General features: G+C 40.7%; 1 protein-coding gene across 1 annotated transcript in view; it reads left to right on the plus strand.

Annotated features, from left to right (window-relative positions):
• The window catches only part of THSD7B (thrombospondin type 1 domain containing 7B), a 297,251-nt gene that overhangs the window by 198,869 nt on the left and 82,466 nt on the right, over nucleotides 1-15,916 (plus strand). The window contains exons 14-15 of the mRNA XM_015635401.2: nucleotides 2,435-2,629; nucleotides 6,733-6,996. Of these exons, the coding sequence (XP_015490887.1) occupies nucleotides 2,435-2,629; nucleotides 6,733-6,996 (459 nt within the window). The remainder of the gene's footprint in view (nucleotides 1-2,434; nucleotides 2,630-6,732; nucleotides 6,997-15,916) is intronic.

Below are 15,916 nucleotides of genomic sequence, written 5' to 3' on the forward strand. Positions count from 1 at the left end.
CTGGAGGGTTTCTGTCTGCCCTCCCAAACCATTAAAATGTCCTGATGGGCTTTTGCTTTATCATTCTTTTATGTTTGCTTTATCATTGTTTTATGTTTCTTTTAGCAGTTCATGTGGTTCACCTCAAGCCAGGTTTTAAGCATGTAGCAAAAGTCACAGGAGATCCTCCTCCTTCACTCCTTTAGGTGTTGTCTCTTTCTAGAGTATACATTAAATATTCTTTTCAGCCCCTTCTTGTCTCCATGATTATACACATCTAATCCACTCTTTGTTACTTTAATTTAACTTTCCCCTCTCATGTTTCTGTTGTCAATAATTTCTTTAAGCTCCATGATCTCTGTCAGATATTTGCCCTGATTTCATATGTCCATATATATATATCCATCTATTTTAGCATCCAAGTAGGCTGAGTGAACTTGGTGAATTATTTCTATGTTTAAAATTGTGGATGTTTGTGCAGGAGATCGGGCGGTTAGATAATAACTGAGCGCAGCAAAGGGGTGTCTGGTTTAATATCGATACCTAGAACTGCCATCACTTGTACTGACATTATTAATAAATGTCAGGAATGAACTGTGCTTTTCTGTCAGCTCCCAGTGAGCACTGCAGCGGGGTGCTTTGCTCTGCAGTCACAATTCCTGCTGCGTGGGGCTGGCCCTGGAGGACGATGCTCGTGTCCCTGCAGCCACCAGCGCGATGCTGAGGAGATGCTCTGCATCCCCCCGGCCAGACCTCAGGTGGTCACAGACCTGGGGTGTCCTTGCTGAAGGTAATGAGGCTACACAGACCTTGGGCACCAGAGTCTCACTTGTTTAACCTTCCTGAAGAGGGCAATTAGGCCGTGTCCTGTCCCCGCACAGAGCGGTGACCTCTGTCCTGTAACTGAGGAGGGGGAGGGCTCCCAGTCTGATGGCTGGAGCTGGGAGCCAGGAAGGGTCACAGGATTGCAAGTGAAAGGCAAGGATCAGCAATTTAGAGGTGCTTATTAATATGCTGATTTGCTGTCACTTGAGTCTAAAGAGACTTTTAACAATTGCTTGCCTTTTGCATGCTCTTGAAAATGCTGATTTTTTGCATGGAATCTAATTACATTTTAATAAGATGTTTTTTTTATTTCCAGGTGATTGCCAAGCCATTTCTTTCTCCCATACAGCCATTCCTTTCTCCCATACAGTACTGTAGTTAAAAGCAAAAAAGTCATGTGTATTCATTGCAGAGTTACACCCCAGTAAATTCTTTAACTGTAAGAAAACAGAATTCTTTTTACCTTTCTTTTCATGCACTATTACTCACATTAAATGCTGGCAACAAGGAAAATATATGCAGCCTCAAAAACATGAATTATTTAGCAATTGTCATAAAATGATATCACAGGTTGTTAAAGTTAAATAATAAAATCTGGATTAAATAATTTCATCCTTAGTAGCTTTATGATACAATGTGTGGATTTGCCTAGAATCAGAGAGCCCAACATGACTAAACTCTCACGGCCAAATTCAGTTCATTACTCTGTCCCTGAGTTTATTACCTTAATCAAGTCATGACCTACCTTTGCTTTGTTTAACCTACACTGGAGGATATAAATAGCCTATAATCTTGGAGATTTTGTGAGAATTAATTATTATTAATGAAATGAAAGACTCCATGATGTGCAGGCTATTTTTATTTATTATAATGACTTACTATTAATTCACTGAGTTTAGCAAGTTTTATCCCAGGCTTCCTGTGACTCAGATTCATACATTAAATACTTTTGTTCTCTGTCATGGCTATACAGTACCAATATCCACTGTGAAAAATTAATTATTAGTTCTAAAAAAGGAGAACAGACAAAGTGGGAGAGTATAAGAGGTATCACAATATTTAGGGAGCTCCATGTGGAGGGGCCAGACATGGTACTTACACCTCGCTGCAAGAAGCATTCAGCTGTAGCATCTGCTCAGTCATTCCCTTCATCTGAAATACTGAAAAAATTACGGTTTTGGAGAAGGAAGCTTTTTAGGGGCTTTTTTTACCACTTTAAAGCAGTCACAATTCCATGAGTAGCTAGTGCATCACAGCTTGTGAATCCTGGCCTTCACCAAATATGTATTCTAGCACATGGTCACAGTGTTACCTGTTTTCTTGCTTGGTTGTACAATCCATCATTGGCTAAAGTATCCCCACAACCTTTAAAATGACTGCCTCCTTGAGAATATTGAGTTTATATCATCATTTAGATAACACACTGGTCAAATAAGAATGTGTCTTTATGGTTTTGTGAAGCTTCCAGCACATCACTGAGTGACACATGAACAATGCCCTAAAACCAAATCAGCTTTATTCTGTTAATCCAGGGGAGTGAATCTCACATAGAACACCAGGACTGAGTGCCCAGAGTGTAATACAATATATATCTGTAAGAACATAAAGATTTCTGTCCCGTTGCTTGCAGCTGTGACGTGCCTGTCGGAGCAGGGTGGCTCTGCCGCCGTTGGTGACTGCGTGCGGTGGGCAGGAGCGATGCCAGCCCTCGTCCAGGAGTGCTTCATTCCCTGCAAGGATGACTGCACTTTTACCCCCTGGTCTAAATTCACAGCCTGCTCCTCTGACTGCGACACAACCAGGAGCAGGAGAAGATCGCTCACAGGTATTTCAATATTTGCCTGATTGGGGATAATGCCTGAGTGTTGGAGTGGTGGGAAAATCCACACAGAACAGTTATCATCCTTAACTGGTCTTTGATCTGATACTGATCACTGCCAGCCTTATATGCATTCCAGTACAAGAGCAGTGCAGAAAAACTCACTGGTGAAAAGGTTTTAGATATAAACTAAATGAAACAGTGACCAGGCTTTGAGCAAGTTTATCTGACCTATTAATCTGGAAAGCATGCAGAAAATACATATACAAGAGTACAAATCAGCGGGATTTTCTGGAGGAAGTTTCAAACTGGGAGTTTTGTGCTCAGCAGTATGCCCCAGTTCAACGGGGCAAATTAATACCATGAATAAAGAAAACACAGTACCATTAGAACAGCTTTGTTTGATCTTTTACATGTATTCATTTAAACTCACTGGTTCGAACCATTTGATGGAGCAGTCTCCCATACTTGCTGTTGCGGTTTGTTATTATGTTATTTGAATGCTGACCAAACTGAAAAGCTTTATAAATCCTTAGCATGAATAGTTTGGAGCTGCATGTTTTACTGGGAGTTGTCTTCCCCCATGTGTGTGGTAAAATCAAATAAAAATGAATTATACTGTTCTTATATGGTTTACAAGAAATTTTCTGTTACTGTTTTATTCAACACTCACATGTTTTCATGTTTCTGTGTTGTGTTTGAGAGCTAATATGTACCTGGCTTGAGTTTGCTCCTTTAATAGAGGTGAAACTTCGAAGATTTTGACTGTGGAGTAGAGTGCTGAAGTTTCTGTAAGAATATCTACTGAGATAAAAGCTGGGATCTGAAGGGCACCACTGCTCCTTCCTCCTAGACTCACTTGTCCTTGGCTGCATGGCTGTCTTCTTAGTCTGTTTGTTACTGCTGGAATGTTCTGTGTGTTTTACTAACTAACAATTACAGCATACATTTATACTGATTTCAAGCTGCCATTCATCAGCGTGGCTCATTAATGGATAAAGATTTCTTTTTCACATAAAACCCCAGTATTATACAATGCTCTGTGGTTTCTGGCAAAGAGCACATTCTGAAATGTTCTCTATACCCATGCCTGTATGTTTATAGTAGGAGAAATGCTTGATCTCCAGCAAAATAATAGGTGCCTAATCTTACAAAAAATATGTAGAAAATAATGAATAATTACAGAGAGTTTTAAATCTGATTTTTCTTTGTGAATGTTGTGCGAGTTACAAAACAGTACAGCTCTACCTATCCCCTTTCTTACTCTGTTCTATATCAAATAGAGATTGTTCAAGTGAGTGGATCAAAAATGGTTTGTAATGCCCAGGTTTTGCTGGCTTGTCTCCTCACCTGCACTGCATTTGTGACCAACTACCACGAGTCTCCCCCCATCAGACCTTGCTGGGCCAGGATGGAGCTCATGGTCTCAGCCCATGCCAGTGAAGGTGTCCTGCAAAGCAGGAGGTGAACATGCAGTGATTATCCCAGGTGGGGATGTGACAAGGCCCCAGGGAGCAGCAAGGGACAACCAGATCAGACACGGTTTGGTTTGACCTCCTCTGAAAAGGGCAAGTCAGTGAGACAGGTGCCAATTTGTATTTGCATACTTCTTGAAAAATAGAGGTGGACAAAAGTCTTGAAAAAAATCTCATCCACAGGAACTTGGTCCAAAGATTTAAGGAAAATGCAATTTTCAAAAATATTTTGTGATGTGAAGAGCCCTTGATCCATTTGCATTTCACCTCTCTTTAAGTGTGCATGAATTGTTCCTCTTGTTCATCAACTGTGTGTGCCTATGCTGAAATGAATGCTTTGGAGTTCATTAATAATGTCATTTAGTGGAAATCTTCTAATTGTTTGCTAAGTATTTGCTTGCCCTCCACTCAATTTTTAATAGTATAATTCATTTTACTTTGTAATTCATCATCGGCTCTACATATAAAATTAGTCATTACTTAAGTGAAAGACTTATTACAGAACATAGCAAAATTCAAAGTCATTATAATGAAAACAGAGTTTTTAGTTGAGTCTTCAGTTAATTAATACAGTCAGTTAATTCACCGTATTATGGATACAAAGCCCTTTCTAGATATTTAATGTTTCCTATCATTTTTATGTATAGTGTGTATTACCTGATAGTATTAATATATATAATGTTTGTTAGTATTCAGAAATGTAATTTTAGAAGAAAATAATATTTGGCTGATGGGTTTGTGTCCTCAAAAAAATTTGGAGATGGTATTTTTAGCAAAACAGTGATTTTTAAAGCAGTCTGTGAAGACGTTAAAAATATCACTACCACTAATTCTAAAAATATTTTGTTGTGAAGAGTATGGGATCAGTGTCACTTTTTCCCTTAAAATAGGGCTTTCATAGCAACTTCATTAAGGGGGAAGATTCCAACAAAACAGATGGCAGGGCAAGTTGGAAAAAGCCCAGTCACATAAGTGTGAGATTATTAGCATCCTTACCTCAGTCTGTTGTGCTTCGTGTCATGATGGCAAAACATGGGCAAATCCCCAATTCCCATGTTTGCTAATACAATGCAGAACACACAACTGAACATACAGAGTTGGTGGCTCCTCATGGCTTCTCAAACAGAAAAGGCTGGAAATGCCATCAGAGAACTCCCAATCTAGTTAATGTCTTTTAAAAGACTTTCCTTGAAATATGGGGAGTTGTGCATGCATTTCCTCATCAATATATACATAAAAATGTAAACATAGATTTATCTACCAAATTATAAAGATGCTGGCACTAATTGATTTTTATTTTTTTAATTTTTTTATTTTATTTTTTGCATCCCTTTCTGCTGGCAAGTTCTACATTCACCAGAACTCTGGCAATACAATTGTGGAAGAGTTGGGGCTTGAAAGATGGTGATAGTAAGGGTCTATAGTCAGGGCCCTTTCCTTTGGAGGTACAGATTTGTATGGAAATAGGCATTGATAAGACCCAGCTTGTGTGTGGTGAAATGGCTCTTGGTTCCAGACTGGAAAGGGGGCTGTTGAGTTATATAACTTATCTTTTGCTTTTAGTATCTTATTTGTGTGCAGTGAAGAGAAAATGTTTCTTCTGGGATCAAAGCTTTAAAAACCTTCTGCAGAAGTGTTTTTAGTACATCCAAGATCCCCAAGGAATGTTTTGAGGATGGGATACAGATGCAGTTTGTTGCTGAAGACGAATTCTCCCTTCTCTGTGGATGCCAAATGCAAAGACATTCCTGAGCTCAGCCAGCATCAAGATTGTTCCATGGCATGCTGGCTGACCTGTGCCAAGAAAAACATTGATTTTTATCTTTTATCTTTAGAGGCTGTGTACAGACATTTGTTCCCTTGAGCAGTTGTAGGGATGCAGGGAGCTTGAACTCTCTTTTTCACATTATTTCTTCTTGTACTGGGGACCCCTTCTCATGCCTTGAAGTCCTGCAGGAGGAGGGCACGGAGAGTGCAGTTGCACAGAGCTGTGGGCTCATTTGGATGCTGCTGCAGCTTCCTAAAACTACTGGAAGAGCCTTCTTCTTTTAAAACCTGTGGAAGGAGCAGAGCAAAGGAAAGCATAAAAGCAAACACAACCATTGAAATGCTTTCCAGCCCTAATAATTTACTGAGGATTATCTTTTTCTGTTTTCTTCAAAGCATGGTTTGTGTGCACAGCTCATCTTTAACTAATTTGTAAAGAAGTCTCAAAGAAGTTGTAGCTAATGTAGGGTCCTCTGGAAGTTGTCCTGGCAACCACTGATGGTGAACAAATAGAGACAAAACAATTTATTTCCATCAGATAATTAGAGGAAAATGATATTATATGAAATTACAAAGCGGTTTCTGGGCAGACCGTTCCTAGAGTAAGACTTTGTGTTTTACTCCTTGATCTACCCATCTGAACAGGATTTCCAAGTTCTCTGGTTGCCCCTGGAGATAAGTACTTTGTCCTTGCATGCCAGAGCACTGGCAGCAGCTAATAGATGCTTCAGAAACATCCCTGAATATTAACATTCAGATTGTCTTGGTTCTAATGTGTTGAATTCATGCAAGTATAAATAATATGACGTGTTGTTATCAAGAGTAGCAGATGTTGAGCTAACGCGCAGCTTTCTGTGGTTGGAGCAGGGCGAAGCAGAAAGCGAGACAAATGCCAGAACACAGAAGTTTATCCTCAAGTTGAAACGGAGCCGTGCCCCTGCGAGGTGTTCACCTCCCAGCCCCATGGAAATTGGTCTGACTGCATTATCAGAGGGGGTCCCTCGGAGCTGCAGCTGGGAATGCGGGCCCAGGGAGCGGCCAGGGAGTGTGGCCAGGGTGTGCGGCTGCGAGCCATCGCCTGCTACGACAAGACCGGCAGACTGGTGGAGCCATCTCGCTGTAGCAGCTCGGGTAAGGAGATGTCAAACAGCCCCCAGCAAGTGGGAATTGAGCTCTGTGGCTCATTGTGGAGCTTATCCGAGGTGTGTTGGACTAGCTCTCACAAGTTTGCTGTGGGTGTTCTTCAAATATCTTCTTGTTGCTCCTTAATACTGAGGTTTTCCTCAGTGTAAGGATCTGCTGGCATTTCTGCAATGGAAATGAAGCACAAGAAGGCTAAAGCTGGCTACACTGCCAGAATACCAGAGGCATTTCTTTTATTTTCCTGAAAATCCCATAAAAGTATAAGCTTCAGAGGAGGTATATTTATTTCAATCAGCGTTTTCTTTGAAGATATCTTCTACTTCTGCTGTTTCTTGTTTAGAAATTTTTCTTCCCTTTCACTAAGTTTGGAGGTTTTCATGGTTGTTTTCAATGAAGGAATTTTCAATTTTCTAGAGATAATTATATTTAATTATAAAATGCCTGTGATGTCACCTGCTGTCCCTCATGCCAGGCACACATGGCTTCAACAGGCAGTGGTCTCCTCCTTGCAGTTACGTGCCAGTGTTAAGCTCAAATTCATAGAGTATATTTTCATGTCACTGCTTGGTGGGGTGCTGTCCATCTGTATTTCTTGTGTAATCAAGTAGCCTCTATCAGAAAGAGGACATAAATAAAATCAGAGAGAGCAGGATATGTCATTCCATTTGGGTGTTTTCTCCCAATTTCTGTGATATGCAGTTCATTGCAGTCATAGAATGGTTTGAGTTTGAAGTGACCTTAAATATCATTTCAGCTCCCTTCCACTATCCCAGCTTGCTCCAAGCCCCATCCAACCTGACCTTGAACACTTCCAGGGATGGGGCAGACACAACTTCTCTGGGAAACTTGTGCTTTATCACCCTCACAGTTAAGAATTTCTTCCTGATATCGAATCTTGCCCTGACCACTGTGTGTTTGAAGCCATTCCCCTTTGTCCTATCACTTATCACACAGGCATAAGCCTTTATTTTAGGAGCAAAATCTCTAGCTGGGCTGCCCCCAAACCACTGTTGCTCTCTGACCTTCAGCCAAAAGTCTTGGGACACCATAGAGCAGTATATAGGAGTTTGGAAGACTGCTGATGAGCTGTATGATAGGAGGGGGAGAAATGATGTCTCAGGAGGAGATTAAGTCATACAGTGGGCATCACAAATGCTCCTGAGGGTGTAAGGGAGCAGAGAAATCAGCTCTCTGGAGGGTTTTCATGATGGGGATCAGCAGCCTGAGCCACATGTAATAAAAAGAAAAAAACCTCCACTCTAATGAAGTGATTCAGTCCTGGAGTGAATTCCTCTTGCAGCTGTTGATGGCTGTTCCAGCTGGCTGCACAGGTTCATAAAGCAGCTTTCCATGGTTTGTGTTTCAACAATGTGCTTTTGTACCAATTGATTATGCCTCTGTGGCCCATGAAGGAGGAGTAGTATACCTTTCCCCCACATTACCTTTTCTTCTGCAAAAAGGGAGCTGGGTTTTGAGAGGTGGGTTTGCCTGTGGCATGACTTGCTCTTTTGAGAAACTCAGGGTTTTTATCACTATTAAAAAGGGGAGGTTGTCTCTCTGTGTGGCTTTTCTAAATAACCTTGAAGCCTGTTTTCTGTCAGTGATATTTATGTGGCATTTTTAATGGTCTGGCTTCTCTTAGGGAGGTAGTAGGGAGTGGTAGCTCCAGGGAAATATTGTTCACTTTTTTGTCTTCAGCTTTTTATGTGAGCAAAAATGATTGTGGCACTGCCCTGGCACAGGGCCCACGCCAGAGGCAGAGAGGTGGTCGGTGACTTTGGGCATAGAGTGACTAAAAATGAGCAGAAGTTCCATAGGCTCCACTTCTATCACCTGGGACTTGCCTTCCAAGGTTACTTGAAGACAAGTCTGATATTTATGGTCTCTAGAGCTGGGAACTTTCAAAATGCACTTCTGAGCACCTTATTGAATTAGTGATAGAAACAAATCATTATCCAATTAATAATTAGCAGAATGCTTTTCAACCATAATGGAGAAGAGCAATTTACAGAAGCATGCAGAATTGCTAAGCCCTGAGAAATTATTCATTACAGTGTTGTTTTTTTTTTAAAGCTCAGTTTGTCTTGCTCACAATTAGTATCAAGTGACCTTTTAACATTTGCTGGCTGGCCATGATTATGGCTAATTAATCCATTGTCTTATATACTGAATGCAAACCACCGTGATACCTGGCATTGTTCTTGCTTTATGAGGTGGGGATAAGCAGATTGCTCTTTTACTCCTTTCAGGTCTTCTGACTTTGTTTCCTGCTCTTTTCCTTCTGCAGGACAGTTATTTTCCTTCCTTTCCCTTGAAGCAGAACAGAAATGAGAAGTTTTAAGACTTAGACCTCAGTTCTTCAATTGGTCCTTTAGAAGAACTGCAAAATGTAGGAAGAGAGATGTGGGGATGTAAATTGTGCCTTGAGCAGGAGTAAATTTGTCCCAGATTTGATAATGTCATGAGTACGTGGTGTAGAACCATAAAAAGAATGTAGAAGAGAGTAGGTCAGTTTGTAGATTTTCTGGAGAGCAAATTCCAGGCTTTTGGCTTCTGACTTCAATGATTTTTCTTTTTCCATGACTGAAACCTTGTGAACTTAGACTTGAGTAGGGTTTATTTCACTTGGTCAATGTGACCTATTATGTGAGTGTATCGAAGTTGTCAAGTGAGTGTACAGTTCACTTGAGTCTGGTGTAGAAATAAACTGCTCAGAAGGGTTCTGGTTCTGAGGCCCTGCTCTTACACTGACTTTTCTAAGTGATTCTGCATTTTCAACTTGGAGGGCAAAGGGGGAACCTAACCAGAAACCCAATTTAGTCTGTTCATCTGTATTTCCTACAAGTTTAGACTCTAACTGTCCTAAGCCTATTATCTGCAAATATAATACAATAATATTCCCTTTAAGCATACTGGAAATGGATATTTTCTACACCAATGGATATTAGTGTAGTTAATGCAAGCAGAGTATCCCAAGGTCCAGAAAGAGTCAAGACAGAAGCATTCCAGCTGTTCCTTTTTGGAAATGCTCTACCTGCTTGCCTGGGGTCTACAGTTTCTTCTGTCAGGACCTGAAGCCTGGGCTGGAGAGCTGAACAAGCCTCCTGGTGTCAGCACTTTTAGTCAGCTGTAGCAGGCATGCTGATCACCACTGACCGCTTTACCCACCCGTCCTGCTATTTAATTGTGTGTTAGCTCATGGTCATTAGATATGACAAGCTTTAAAATACAGATCACAGGCTTTTCTGAATTTTATTCCTTTCTATACTAAATCTTTTCTGCAGGAAAAAAGTACACTCTTTTTTTTCCCCATGGTTGGCTTTTGTGATAAACAAAAAGGGGGTGTCACCTTTTTCCTTAATCACCCATTCAATAAGCTTGAGAAATGAGTACCTGCATTTTCTAGTTGAGCTAGTGATTTTCTCCCAGATTTGGTTCACCCTTGTTTTTCTTCCTTTAATTTGGAAATACACCTATGAAATCATGGATAGAGGTGACTTCTAACTACATTGCAAAATTGAAATTGGTGGTTTGCCTCAATTTTCCTTCCCATCAGAAGACTGCTTATATTGTGTTGAGCTCACTGCTAGTCCAGAGGGTCTTAATTTTCTATCTCATGTCTGGAGCACCTCTTTGGCCATGAAATTGTCCTTTTAATTGCAGTTCATCCGCTTCTCAATCTGTCACCTTGGCTGCTCATACTATTTTTGAATTTCCATCTCCTTTGTTTTGAATGATTTCCCGTCGTCCCTTTGCTTCTTTTTCTTCCGTGCGATGCCAACAGGGTTTTTTTAATCTTAGAGGAACATAGGGTGCCTCATCTGTTCCAAATCAAAGGCTGGAGATTTCTGTGCTCTTGCATGTAGGTTCTGCTTTTGATCTGATGGGCAATTTTTGGAAAGCAGGAATTTATGAAGAGTGCTTATCCTATTCAGATTCTGCTGTGCTCGCAACAACAGGAACCTGGAAGAAAAAGACACGACAGACAAGTAGATCCTGGTTTTAAATCACAGAGTGCTTAGCTGCAACCTGCACTCACCTTAAAAAGCTTTAATTATCTCTGAATTTATGAAGGGCACAGCAGGGATGCTCAAACACCTCCTTACTCTCAACAGTGCAGTGTCTCCTTCTGTGAGCTCCAGTTGCTGGTGGACAAGCACATCCTAAAATGAAAATGCTGGGATTGACTTACCCCTTTTAGAAGAAAATGAGCTGTTTTCAGGTAGCAAATTTTTATTTGGATAGCTCAAAAAGCCATAAGCAAAGCCTAATAGGTTAAAGGAATATGAGTCAAGTCTGTACTGGTCTGAAAGCAAACTTGCTGCCTCTACAAAGAAGCAGTTTTGGGGCAAAAATTTTAAAAAAAAAAAATATAAAAAAAGTTTAAAATGCAACATTGACTAGATGCTTGTTTATTTTTGGAAGTGTATAATTTTTAATAATTACTGTGGCATACATTTTTTTCACATCTAGTAAATTTTATTTTGAAGAGTGAAATTGTAGATTTTTGAAAATATTCAGAAATAGAAACTTTTCTGAACAGACGTGTTTCTGTGTTTCTGAAAATATTCCAAAGTTAAATTTCATTCTTAGTCTGCATGACATTTTATATTGAAATTTCAGTTTTTAGTACAACCTGTTGATTCCAGAACCCAGCTAGGCTCTATGTAATCACTTCCCAGAGATAACAAAGACAAGCCTGTTTTTTCAACACTGCAGCACAAATCTAAAACGCAGCTCCATACCAGAAACTGTGAAGAAAATTAACTCTACCCCAGCCAAACCAAAATTACAGTCCCTCTCTGTGGCCTTTTTATTATATGATTAGATTTCATTAATGGCTGCATTGCTACTAAAAGGCTTTTCAAAGACTGCTCAAGAAAGAAGTTTCAGCTAAGATTTCACCTTGTTTTCTGTCAATTCCATCCCTTGGCATGGGAATTAAGGATGGATCAGAGGACTGTCCTGCCCTCGAGTCCCCACTTCAGGACTCCTTGAAGCCACTGCCACCTTTGACTGTTTTCTGCTCTCTCACAGCTAAATAGCTTCTAAATTTAGCTCTGAAACCTTGGCTGGGGTCTGCTGTGGACTCTCTCTGACATTCTTGCCTGTCTCCTTGGGTGTGTGGTGACACTTTTAATTACAGCTGTGTCTGCAAGGGGAGCTGTAACACAGACACAGAGCTGGGAAGGACCTGGCCTCCATTTCTTGTTTGACTACAGGATTTTTACATTTTGCTCCTATAACAGTTCTCAAAGAACATTGATTTATTCCTTATCTTTTCCTTTGTTTGTTTTTTGGTTTTTTGTTGTTTTTTGTTGTTTTTTTTCCAAAATATGTTCACCATAAGAAAATTTGGCCATGGTTCTTCCTTTATGGACATTAAAAGACTTATCAAATGAAATTGGATCACAGGACAACTGTTCAGACATTGAGTTCTCTGTGTTTTCCTGGCAGCAGAATCAAAGATAAACAGCCATCAAAAAAGTTATTTCTGAATGGGTCAAACTGGCTATCAAAGAAGCTTATTTAAAGCAAGGTAAGACTTCCCCTGAGGCGTTAGTACACAGAAATGCACATTCTTCTGGGTCTTTATCTTCTTACAGAAAGGAAGCATGCATCTTAAGGAAAAATATTTAGAGACTTGGCTTTTGGAGCAGCATCCTCTGTAAGTGCTGCATTTAGTCAGACTGATGTCTGTTGTTACTCCCTGGCTCTAAATACACATCTTTATTGCTTATCTTCTTGCCCAAATTTCCTTCATGCTTTTTGCTGCATTCCATAAAGTGACCCCTTTGAAGAGGTGGCAGTGCCAGACTTTATGAAGGAATGGCTCTTTACTGACCAGACTTTCCTCTGTCAGCTGCCTCTTGCTGGACCACCTCTGCCCACCCTTGCTCATGTCCATCCCTTTTGTTTCTATTATTAGGCTCAGTTAGGGTTGTTTTTTTGTTTTTTACAGGTTGATTAAAGCTTTTCCATGGGACTCAGGACAGTTTATTGTGTAGAAATTGTAACTCAGTGTAGAAATAGTCCATGGGAGCTTTAGGAGAGCTGTGATAGCAGGTTAATGCACTGGGTGATCTCCTGCCCTGATTTCTGCAGCAGGCTGGGGAAAGAGAATTTCCTTGAAATGTGGCCAGTCTCTTCAGCCTTAATAACACATTTGTCACAAATACAGCCTGTTATGAGGCAAGGCTCTAATAAAATGTTACCATACAAAGATACAATTAACATTTTTCTCTCCCTACATGTCATTCCATTTAATATGCTATATTGGAAGTATGAAGAAATAACCCTTTTAGCCTAATCCTGTTCCTGCATTACCTATTCTTGGTAATAAGTCCTAAGACCTCTGTGCATGTACTGCTTATGGAGAGCTTCATGATCCCTCTGCCATGTGTAGCTGCACTGGGCAGTGATGTGGTGGTAGTTCAAAGGATTCCCCTCATGTCTTACATGGCATTTTTTGCAGTGTTTTTTAACCTGTTTGCCTTTTATGCAGCTCTGAGGAGCAGAACTTTCACAAACAAATGGATGACAAATAATTTTTGAGTGGAGAGTGACAATTCCATGTCTTTACCACTGTTGGGGAGCCCTGTGGCAGCTGGACATAGTAGTGGAGTTCAGTGGGCATTAAATGGTTTAATGTCTGATGTGTTCTGAAGATTCTCAGAAGCAACTTAATTAAAAACTTAAACTTCAGCTTAGTCTGTTCTAAGGATAATCCCTGTGATTCTGATGAGCAGTGGAGAATTTATCCTACCTTAGTCTGTTCCTGGGCCTGAAATACAATTTAATAGCTCTCTGTCCTCCAAGATTTGCAAATGAGGATGGTGTAAATTAAATTACTGAGAGCCTGGTTTGCAAATCTTCAGATATCCCTCACTGCAGACAGAGATTCCCACTGTAAAATCTCGGCTCTCATTTGTATTTGGTAACATGGGAGAGTGTCCTGGGGTGACTAAACCAGGACAGGGAGTGACCACTAAAAATAGTGTTATTTAACAGGATTGCATGGCCTTCTGCTTCTGAATTCCTCCAGCACAGGAGATTGAACTACACAACCAGAGATCTCAAAGTCACACTGCAAAATTGAAACAAAAGTCTATCAGAAATTCAGTGCATCAATACTCTATGCTGGGGCCTGTTAGTGTCACAAAAACGTCCTGTTTCCCTCTCAAGGTTTTCCATCATATAAATGAGTCTCTGCTCTCCCTGTGCCTGAGCTGTGGAAAACCAGGACTGTTCCTGTTCTTAAAATCGTGTTTTCGTCAGATGTTTTTTATAGTACAGCTTTATTCAAGGTCAGATGCTTCTGCAGCAAAGTGACCTCTAATAGGTGGAGTGAGACTCCTTCTGCAAGCAGATGGGACCTGGCAGCAGCTACCTGGATTTTGGGAAAGCACTCATGGATCTTCCTGGTGCTGGTAATGGTTAGTGGAATCCTTAAAACAGCACCTGTATAATGAAATTGTGCAGTTGGGCTTCTCATTTAGTGTCGATGGGAGAAGGAATTGAGACAGAGTATTGATTTAAATGTATTGATTTGGGGGTCACTGTGTCATTCCCCTCCTGTGACATTGGGGAGGGGGCTGTGGAGGTCACTGCTGGCTCACAGCCTCTCTCTGCCTTTCCAGTGCCTGTGTAACCTGCTCATGAACAGAGGCACGCACACTGGGAAAAACCCCTTGAGTTTGTAAATGAAAGAACTAGGAATGTACATTTAAAGAAAAAAAAAAATAAATTCATGCTTCTGTGAGCCCTCTTGATAATATTAATTGCTCACTGATCTAATTAGTGTTCCTGTCTTCTGCAGAGTCATCTGCTGGTTTATTTTGTCTGAAATAAAAGCAATATTGTAATGCACAATACAAGCTAATTATCAGGATGCAGGGAGATGCATCAGCGTCTCCCATTCTGTCAAATGAAAGCCATAATGTTGTTGTCCAAGGCAAGTTGTCTAAATGAGGATTGTCTGTGTCTTGGGGTCACAGCTTGGCAGCAGAAATGAGGTGGCATATTGTGTTGACAGTGCCATGGCTTCAGAAACTGGCAGAAAGATGCTTTCCGCAGAGGGCCCCAAAGTCTGAAATTGAGTTTCTTAGTGTGCTCCAGCAGAGCCTGAAACCATTGACCTTCAGGACATTTATGATTTACTGAGGGGGGTAGATACTTTCAGTGACATTTGGTGGCAGCTTTCTCCCAGTGATGGACCCTTGGCTCTGAAAGATTCTTCCTGCCTGGTCCAAATTGCCCAAGTCTGTGTTGATCTTCAGAACACTCTGAAGTGCACATCTGTTTTCAGAGCTGCTGTGAGAGAAACCAGGTGTAGGAGAAAAGGGAATTTGATGGTCTGTGGACAGTTTAATTGTGTTCAGGCTTTAAAAATGTCTTGTTTTCTTGCATAAATATCATAATAATAATAGGAAATAAACACAGTCTCAGGTTTGTTTCAGAAACATGCTTGTACTATGAATTGAGTAGCCTGAAAAAATATATATGGTGAACAATGCATAATAAAATACAGTGGGCTGAGTTTTTTCCTGATGTGTAGAGGATTCCAACACTGCTAAGAAAATAAAAAAAGCTACTCTGTTTTATTTGAAGAAAACAGATGATTTTCCCAGTGGCAGAGGGATGAGCAAAGTATACAAAAAAACACAGCTGAGCTACTCCCCTAACTGCTGTTGATGCCAGTGGATGGTTTTTTATTTGAGTAAGGACTTGGTTAAGATGTCAGGGCTCCCAAGCAGCCAGGCCAGCCCTCCACCACGGGAGAAGGGAGCATCATTCCCACAGTTGGTTTTGGAGCCTGGACAGACGTGTGTGGTGGATCTGTGCCCTCCTGCGTCACATGTTCCCTGGGAGATGAGTGTACACTCTGAAGTTCCTATTTATTTGCTCT

Source organism: Parus major, chromosome 7 (genome assembly GCF_001522545.3).
Source record: "Parus major isolate Abel chromosome 7, Parus_major1.1, whole genome shotgun sequence".
Taxonomy (NCBI): domain Eukaryota; kingdom Metazoa; phylum Chordata; class Aves; order Passeriformes; family Paridae; genus Parus; species Parus major.